This window comes from Sardina pilchardus, chromosome 13 (assembly GCF_963854185.1).
Source record: "Sardina pilchardus chromosome 13, fSarPil1.1, whole genome shotgun sequence".
Taxonomy (NCBI): Eukaryota; Metazoa; Chordata; class Actinopteri; order Clupeiformes; family Clupeidae; genus Sardina; species Sardina pilchardus.
Genome location: NC_085006.1, coordinates 24,450,789 through 24,460,788, shown reverse-complemented (window position 1 = coordinate 24,460,788; position 10,000 = coordinate 24,450,789). Strand labels below are relative to the sequence as shown.

Sequence of the window (10,000 nt, the reverse complement as noted above, 5' to 3'; positions counted from 1 at the left end):
AGAGCCGTGTGTGTGTGTCTATGTGTGTGTGTGTGTGTGAGAGAGTGTGTGTGTGTGTGTGTGTGTGTGTGTGTGTGTGTGTGTGTGTGTGTGTGTGTGTGTGTGTGTGTGTGTGTGTGTGTGTGTGTGTGTGTGTGTGTGTGTGTGTGTGTGTGTGTGTGTCTGTGTGTGTGTGTGTGTGTGTGTGTGTGTGTGTATGTGTGTGTGTGTGTGTGTGTGTGTGCATGATTTTGAACAGAGGATAGTGTCAGATCGAGGAAGTGTGTATGTGCTAGTGCACTCAAGGACGGTGAAATCAGAACCACCATCTGATGTGATAATCGGAGCATCTGTAGATAGCCTGGCGGTGGGCTATCCAAGCAAAGTGTGAGTGAAAAAAGACACACTGCATGTGTAGTTGTGGATCTTACCAACGATGAGAAGGGTGAGGCCGTTGCACAGGTTTCCAAGGAACGTCACCAGGTACATCAGCAACAGGAACTGGAGACAATGAAGGGAACGATCAAGACAAACAAAAAAACAAACAAACAAACAAACACACAAACAAACACACAAACAAAGGGGCTGAGTCAGCAAAAATGAAGCTGTAACATCAGACTTACCAACCATAAACACTTTTTAAGTTAGCACGTCTTGTAATGGGATCGTTAAAGAATCTGTAATTCATCACGGTGGGCTGTCTCACACTCTCACAGTGTGTGTGTGTGTGTGTGTGTGTGTGTGTGTGTGTGTGTGTGTGTGTTTGTTTGTGTGTGTGAGTGTGTGAGTGAGTGAGTGGGACGAGGGGGGTGTCCCTCCTAATATCAAGTGTCTTCCACAGTATGCCTTAACATCTGCTTCATTGTTTCATTGTTAAAAATCGAACAGACATATCACAGCAAAGATGGAACACATTCCTAAACAGTCTACAACAAACCTCATCAAAACACCATGAATCAAAGGCCCTGTGTAAAGCCTGATTTCATTGGTCAAAATGCCCTAATGTACCAAGTGTTCCTATTGGACCCTGCACCACGATAAAGCTAATCACCACAGCAAATAGAGGAAGTGATGTTCGTTCATGACATTTTAACACAGATGCAGTAAAAACTGGTTGGCAGAGATGCAGTACAAACGTGTTTCACAGATACATGTACGCAAGTGAGAGTTGGTGGTATAGTTTGTGACACAGATGCAGTACAAACGTCTTTTTACAGATACGCAAGTGAGAGTTGGTGGCAGGTTGTGACACAGATGCAGTAAAAACATGTTTTTACAGATACGCATGTGAGAGTTGGTGGCAGTTTGTGACACAGATGCAGTACAAACGTGTTTTTACAGATACGCATGTGAGAGTTGGTGGTATAGTTTGTGACACAGATGCAGTACAAACGTGTTTTTACAGATACGCAAGTGAGAGTTGGTGGTAGTTCATGACACAGATGCAGTACAAACGTGTTTTTACAGATACGCATGTGAGAGCTGGTTCATGACGGCTCTCCCTCTCTGCTCTTCTCTGCTCTTTACGCCCCTGCTATGGGTATCAGATGCCCCGGGCTGAAACTGGACACCCTCCGGATCAGAGAGAAAAAGCCTCCCTGCACCCTCTCTTTCCTGCCCCCCCCCCCCCCCCCCGGCTCCCTCCTCCTCCCATTCTGACGACACTCACACCCTCCCGCCCCCCCCACACCCATGTCACATACCACCCAGGTCAGGGTTGATCTTTTGGGGAGGGGGGTGTGCCTCTAATAGGCGCCCCAGACCCAGTGGGGGGGTAATGGGTAAAGAGGGGCGACAAATGGTCCTCAGGCGGGAACCCCCGGGGAAGGCAGGCTCTTAGTAAGTCTGCTCTTTATCGCCTTTAACTCATTCACTCATTCACTCACACACACTCACTGACTGTTTTACTAACTCACTCACTGGCTCGCTCACTCACTCACTCACTCACTCACTCACTCACTCACTCACTCACTCACTCACTCACTCACTCACTCACTCACTCACTCACTCACTGACTGTTTTACTAACTCACTCACTGACTAGCTCGCTCACTCACTCACTCACTGATTCACTCACTCACTCACTCGCTCACTCACTCACTCACTCACTCACTCACTCACTCACTCACTCACTCACTCACTCACTCACTCACTCACTCACTCACTCACTCACTCACTCACTCACTCACTCACTCACTCACTCACTCACTCACTCACTCAATCACTTTTTTACTCAGTCGCTCACTGATTCACTCACTCACTCACTCACTCACTCACTCACTCACTCACTCACACACTCACACACTCACTCACACACTCACTCACTCACGCACTCACACACTCACTCACACACTCACTCACTCACACACTCACTCACACACTTTTTTACTCAGTCGCTCACTATCTCACAGCAGGGGAGGATCAGTTTATCTGATTTCATAATTATGATTTCATAATTATGATTAACCTTATTTTCTATGGCTTCTCCACTCAAATACACGTTGTGAATTGGCCTGCACAACATATCATTAAATATAAAAAATCCAAAATCCCCTTGCACAGCCAATTAAGTTGGGTCGTGCAAAGAGCCTGAGGAAGCGCATGGCGAAACGCGTTGCTCAGAAATAAATCTTAAAAGTGTAGTCCAATGGTGTGCGGTGATCCTTTTTTCCTTTTTATATATCATTAAATATATTTTGCTTTTGATTTATGATCTCAGTTTATACTCAGTGGCTTCCCTATGGAAAGCTTCCTATAACAATAGCTATATAAATAAAAAAGATTATTGTTTTGAGGCCTTCCTATCCACTTGTTTGTTTGCTTGTTCAGACCTCTCTAAGTAGGAAATCCTGTTATCCTCGTCCTGGAATACTCGCGTCCTGACTGCACCAAATACAGGACACACGTGCACATACACGTCCTTAAAATCTCTTCCTACCAAGTCCTTCTGCATAGACACAGGTGACATGAGTTAATAATAATGTAAATATCGATTCACCTGTAGCGCTCATCAACAGAAAACGCTGAACACGCAAGTCATACTAACATTGTGGCTATACAGTAGTTCCCATTACACTGAACATGCTCACACTGGCTACTGCTATTATAGTCCCCACTCCCCACAACACTGAACATGCTAGCCACACTGGCTACTGCTAATATGGACCCTGAATACTGTCACATTATGCTAGTCACTTTGGCAGAGTGAATAGGCCCTGTACGTGGATGTAATGTCCATAATGACAGCTGCCAAGGGTCACTCTTGACTGTGTGTGTGTGACCTATAAGATCAGCTTGTGAATGAAGCCAAGATTTGACTCGCAGACACACAGTGCCAAGGAACTGAGAATGAACTTGACATCCCACCTTGTCATGATATAAAGTAGATCAGCACACATAGGATCCCATAGAGTAAATCTTTCGGAAGGCTGGATTCATTTCTATACGGTTTCTACGGGACACTTCATGAGCCCTTTCTGCTGGGGGAATGAATAAAGGGGATGTGGTTTTCAGACGGCGATGGGTGCAAAATGTACAGAACATATAGTATTACTGTGTCACCATGTAACAGCAGTGTGCTCTCAGCTAACATGGGCAGGACATGCCTCGAAATATACCCTGAGAAATGTTATAGACACATGTAGCCAGGGAGGGGAGCGGCTGGGGAGACTGGGGTGGGGAAAGGGAGGGAGGGAGAAAGAGAGACAGAGAGAGAGAGAGGGAGGGAGAAATTGAAACCAGAGAATGATAGAATGGGGAAAAGAGGGAGAGACACACACATACTGTAGATAGGCAGTAGAAAGAAAAGAATGAATGAGAGAAGTATTGATTGAAAGAGGGAGTGAGAAAGAGTCCCACATATACATGAAAACAGATGAAAGGAGACAGTGGGGAAATGAGAGAATGAATTAAGGGAGAAAGAAAGAAAGAAAGGAAGAAAGAAAAAAAGAAAGAAAGAAAGAGAAGAAAGAAAATTACAATACTGACATACTGCATGGACATAAGAGAAGGCAGATGCTGCACTGGAATAGGAGGGTGGAGGGACTATAATGGCTGGGTGTAGCAGTAGAGAGAGGGGAGAGGTGGAGTAGAAGCCTAGGAGGGTGGAGGGACTATGGTGGCTGGGAGTAGCAGTAGAGAGAGGGGAGAGGTGGAGAAGGAGGGTGGAGGGACTATGGAGATGGGTGTAGCAATGGAGGTGGAGTATGAGGGTGGAGGGGCTATGGTGGCTGAGTGTAGCAGTAGAGAGAGGGGAGGGGTGGAGTAGGAGGGTGGAGGGACTATGGTGGCTGGGTGTAGCAATAGAGAGAGGGGAGAGGTGGAGTAGGAGCCTAAGAGGGTGGAGGGACTATGGAGATGGGTGTAGCAATAAAGGTGGAGTAGGAGGGTAGAGGGACTATGGTGGCTGGGTAGGAGGGTGGAGGGACTATGGTGGCTGGGTGTAGCAATAGAGGTGTAGTAGGAGGGTGGAGGGTTGAGGGACTATGGTGGCTGGGTGTAGCAGTAGAGAGAGCGGAGGGGTGGAGTAGGAGGGTGGAGGGACTATGGAGATGGGTGTAGCAATAGAGGTGGAGGGACTATGGGGGCTGGGTGTAGCAGTAGAGAGGTGGGAGAGGTGGAGTAGGAGCATGCAGGAGAGGGGATATAGAGAGACAATGGGCCATTTTGTTTGCTTTTCCCCTCCAGTGATTCTCTGTGTTCTTGTTATTAAGATTTTACCTTCAGCTTTTGAGCCCTGACTGCATGATTTACCTTTACTCCAAATGATTTGGGTTATGCATCACACACACACACACACACACACACACACACACACACACACACACACAGATAGACACAAACACATTCACATTCACATCACAGACACTACAAAAACAGAAAAACAGATGTCTCACTAAAAGTGATCTGAAGAAACAAGACAACAGAGCCATGAAATGAACATAAACAGTCAGTACTGCCAAATGACAGTCCCAGTAATGTCTGCCTCTGTTGTTTTCATTATGCGTTATGCTCAAAGGCAAACCAAAGGCAGCACCGAGATGTCCCTCACTAAAATTGATGCAGACGAAGTTTAAATGACTTCCTGAGGTACTGTCGTCTTTATGGCCGCATCAATCGCTCCCCTGAGTATTAGAGATCATTAGGGAAACAAACTACAATATAAAGCACTACAGTGAAGCCCTTAGCTCTTCGCCGGGAGTCTTGAAGGCAGATGAGAGACAGAAGGGGCAGATCCATGGTGAGAACTTTAATCCCCTGGGGAATCATCATGACGGGGTAAGGTAAGGTAATTTTATTTATATAGCGCATTTAACGTGCACTGAGTGCAGCCCAAAGCGCTTTACAATACAGAGACAGTGCCGAAACGGAGTGGGGTTATGTGAGATCAGCTGTGTCAAACCAATCCGAAGAGAAAATGGCTCATATATGTGTATCCCACAAAGCCTACACAGCGACAACAACAAAGCGACGTTTTAAGCACTTTGGCTTCTTTTCTGACTTTTGGCTCCTGCACCTTAATTTGGATGTGCGCACGTTCCCAAACTAAAAAAGGGAGACGGTAATAAGGCACGCATGTGAGAGGGCTTCCTCATGGTTGAGTTCAGGCTGGTGGTTGGTCGAAACGTTGCATTTTTTCATTAAACGGGAGCAATTTATCAGTGTTGCGGACATTACATTCCTTCCGTAGTTACTCTCCATTTGTCCTGCACCTGCAAGGTGGGATGTGCACACGGCTACTCTTCTTGAGTTCAGGCATGCCACTCACCTTCAGAGAGTCCAAGAGGCTGCCCACGAACAGGAGGTTCTTGAGGGTTTCGAGAACGGTGCAGACCAGTACGATGGCCTTCTGCATGTAGCGGTCAGCCTCCTCTCCATGCAGGGTGATGTCCAGGTCCAGATATTTTCTGGGAGACAGGGGAGAAGAGACATTAGACACAATTGCTTAAACACGCACACACACACACGCACACGCACACGCACACGCACACGCACACGCACACGCACACGCACACGCACACGCACACGCACACGCACACGCACACGCACACACACACACACACACACAATCTCTATCTCTATTTGCAGACAAATATCACATTTCATGGCAAAGATACAAATTCTTATACGGAAGTCCCCACTCACATACATTCCCTCACATAGTGTATACAGACAAGAGGACAGACACACAACATACTATTATTATACAACAGTTAGGTCCGGTCGAACGATTTAGCAATATCTTATTGGACGAGACGCGTTCTATCAGTGGTGATATTAACCGATATCACCACTGGTGACTCTTCATAGCTGATAATCACTCCGCCAATGCAGAGGCGGTTGATTCTTCGCTTTGATTTAACCAGAGACGGCATTCCACGTTCTTTGAGTTAGCAGTTGTATAGCAACCAAACGCGTTCTGAGCTAGGCCTATTTCGCATAACGGAGGAACTGGGCTAAACAAAACAATGGCAAATAATAAATTATCCTTCCTTCTGCACTCTGGTATCTTTTTTTGTTTAGCTTGTGCACAAACAGTTAAGCATTATCGTATTCGTGGTCGTGGTGTTGTTGGCCAAATATCGTCGTGCACAAGCTAAATAAAACGAGCATGAGTATATTCTGTGTGTATATTTAGAGGTGAGTGGATTGGTGCTAAACCAATTAAAATGCCATTGACTCCTAAACTAAACTAAGACCATGAGAGGAACTCTGATGGAAAGAGATGAGACTGTGTGTGTGTGTGTGTGTGTGTGTGTGTGTGTGTGTGTGTGTGTGTGTGTGTGTGGTCACACTCACTGGAATGTGTGCATTCTGTCTGCAAACTGGATGGCCAGAAGCATGCGGTAGATGTGCACAGAGATAGTGAAGCATGTGTGTGTGTGTGTGTGTGTGTGTGTGTGTGTGTGCGTCACACTCACTGGATGGGGTGCATTCCATCTGTCCACTGGATGGCCAGAAGCATGTGTTAGACGCACACAGAGATAGTGAAGCATGTGTGTGTGTGTGTGTGTGTGTATGTGTGTGTGTGTGTGTGTGTGTGTGCACGCCAATCACACTCACTGGAAGGGGTGTGTTCCGTCCGCCCACTGGATGACCTGCAGGACGCGGTAGTAGACGCGCACGGAGAGGGTGAAGCACATGATGGCCAGGGACAGCGTGGAGATGACCGTGATGATGCTCAGCTGGAACAGGGACAGCAGCGCCACCACCACCCCCGTCAGCACCATCCCCGTCCGCTCCATGTCCTTCCAGTAGATCAGGTCCATCACTGACCACAGCAGAGGGGGGGGGGGCAGAGATGGAGAGAGAGAGAGAGAGAGAGAGAGAGAGAGAGAGAGAGAGAGAGAGAGAGAGAGAGAGAGAGAGAGAGAGAGAAAATATCGAGAGGTAGAGAGGGAGAGAGATGGAGAAGGAGAGAGAGATAAGGGGAGAGGGAGAGAGAGATGGAAAGGTAGAGAGAAAGAGAGAGGGAGAGGTAAAGAGGAAGAGAGAGAAAGAGAGAGGGATAGAGAGGAATAAAGGAACAGAGAGAAATAGAGAAGGAGAGAGAAGATAGAGAAAGGGAGAATGAGAGGGAGAGAGAAGAACAAAGGTACAAAGAGAGATGGAGCAGGAGAGAGAGGAGAGAGAGAGAAAGGGAGAGGGAGAGAGAGGATTAGAGGAACAAAGAAAGGAAGGAAGAGGACAGAGATTAAAAAGAAAAGTGAGGGAGGGAGACAAGGGTGGAGGAGAGAAAGATGGATGGCAAAAGAGTGAGAGAAGCAGCAAGAACGATGGAGAAGGAGAGAGAAAGAAATGTGAGGATGAGAGAGAGCACAAGGGAAAGGAATGGAGGGACAGAGAATAAGATAAATTAAGAAAAACTATTAAAAACTTTTTTGAAAAACACATCACACATCAAATCAGTGGAGCGTGTCCGCAAAAAAACCTGCTCAAGTGAATTAGCTCAAGTCAACCTGCTGATCAGAAAACAAGACACATTAGACATCTATATTTACCATAGACAACCACCAACTGAAACTCAACACCACACACTGTAAAGAAGAACAACATCTCTCCACCAACCACAGCGGAGAACAACACCTCTGTAACACCACCTCTTAGTAACACCTGCACCAATTGGCTGAAATAGGAGGATGTGTGGCTAACATCCTGCCCAAGTCGCCAGTCTAGTCATTATTCATGCGACAGGCGGGACGGGAGACAGGCTGATTGATTGGCAGACAAAAGGGGGGGAAGTGAGGAAATGGATCGGAGAGGGAACACAAGACGGATGGATAGACAGAAGCTGGGAGAGGAAGAAGGAAGAGGAGTTTGAGCGAGAGAATACAGGGAGGCTGGAGGACGGAAGTGAAGACAGACAAAGAGAGTGGAGGGGCAAGAGAACATGGCCGACTGGGCAGCAGGAGCTGAGAGGGCTGAATGCACGTGATTAATAAACAGGTTAGATGTAATCACATCTCATGAGTCAGCATACTACACATGTCAGCACCGTTCAAGCACAGCCATGTGTTTATGTGTGAGTGTGAGTGTGAGTGTGAGTGTGAGTGTGAGTGTGAGTGTGAGTGTGAGTGTGAGTGTGAGTGTGAGTGTGAGTGTGAGTGTGAGTGTGAGTGTGAGTGTGAGTGTGAGTGTGAGTGTGAGTGTGAGTGTGAGTGTGAGCGTGAGCGTGAGTGTGAGTGTGAGCGTGAGCGTGTGTGTGTGTGTGTGTGTGTGTGTGTGTGCATGAGAGAGAAAGAGAGAGAGAGAGAATAAGAAAGAGATAGTGAGAGGGAGGGTGTGTGTGTGTGTGTGTGTGTGCGTGCATGTGTGTGAGTGTTTCTGTGAGTGTGTGGTTATATGCATCTTCAGGCACTGCACAGCCTCATCCATCATTAGCACTAAAATAACCCTTAGAAAGGCCAAAGGCGCGCACGCACACACACACACACACACACACACACACACACACACACACACACACACACACACACACACACACACACACACACACACACACACACACACACACACACTCACACACACATAGTGTTTACTAAATGATGTGGGACAGTGGAGCAGAGATAAGTACTCAGAAGAAGTCTACAGAGGAGGGGACGGAGTAAAGACCAGCAGACAGAGGAGAAACGAATGAGAGAGCCAGTAAAGAGAGAGAGAACCAGTAAAGAAAGAGATAGAACCAGTAAAGAAAGAGAGAACCAGGAAAGAAAGAGAGAACCAGGAAAGAGAGAGAGAACCAGTAAAGAAAGAGAGAACCAGTAAAGAAAAAGAGAACCAGTTACAAGAGATAGAACCAGTAAAGAAAGAGAGAACCAGTAAAGAGAGAGAGAACCAGTAAAGAAAGAGAGAACCAGTAAAGAAAGAGAGAACCAGTTACGAGAGATAGAACCACAAAGAAAGATTGAACCAGTAAAGAGAGAGAGAACCAGTAAAGAAAGAGAGAACCAGTAAAGAAAGAGAGAACCAGTAAAGAGAGAGAGAACCAGTAAAGAGAGATAGAACTAGTAAAGAGAAAGAACCAGTAAAGAGAGAGAGAACCAGTAAAGAGAGAGAGAGCCAGTAAAGGCTGAGAGCAGTGGCCGGAGCAGAGAGGAGGCAGCAGGCAGGCGTGGGGCGCTGGAGGTGCTAAATATAGACTGGAGGAAAGGACAGCGCAGGAGAGCAGAGCAGAGGAGAGCAGAGGAGAGCAGAGATGGGAGGAGAGATGGGAGGAATTCAACATTTAAACGGAGGCTCTTAAAGCACCTGCTGACAGGACTCAGCCCTCTCTCCCACTCAACCCCTACACCCTCTCTCTCTTTCTTCCCCCTTTCTCTCTCTCTCTCCACCTGCCTCCTCCCATCTGTACTCCTCCTCCCTCTATCGCTCTCTCTTCTTCTCCGTTGCTCTCCATTGCCCACCCTCCCATCTTCCTCCTCCTCCTCCTCCCTCTTCCTCTCTTCCTTTCTGTCCCGCTCACTCCACCCCGTCTATTCGTCCTCCCTCTCTTTCTCTCTCTCTCTCTCTGTCTCTCTCTCCCT

General features: G+C 47.1%; 1 protein-coding gene across 2 annotated transcripts in view; it reads right to left on the bottom strand.

The window, feature by feature from the left end:
• The window catches only part of rtn2a (reticulon 2a), a 15,371-nt gene that overhangs the window by 1,951 nt on the left and 3,420 nt on the right, over positions 1 to 10,000 (bottom strand). For both annotated transcript variants that reach the window (XM_062552475.1, XM_062552476.1), the window contains exons 2-4: positions 7,041 to 7,248; positions 5,746 to 5,884; positions 411 to 480 (exon numbers count right to left, since the gene is read on the bottom strand). In XM_062552475.1, coding sequence (XP_062408459.1) covers positions 411 to 480; positions 5,746 to 5,884; positions 7,041 to 7,248 — 417 coding nt within the window. The remainder of the gene's footprint in view (positions 1 to 410; positions 481 to 5,745; positions 5,885 to 7,040; positions 7,249 to 10,000) is intronic.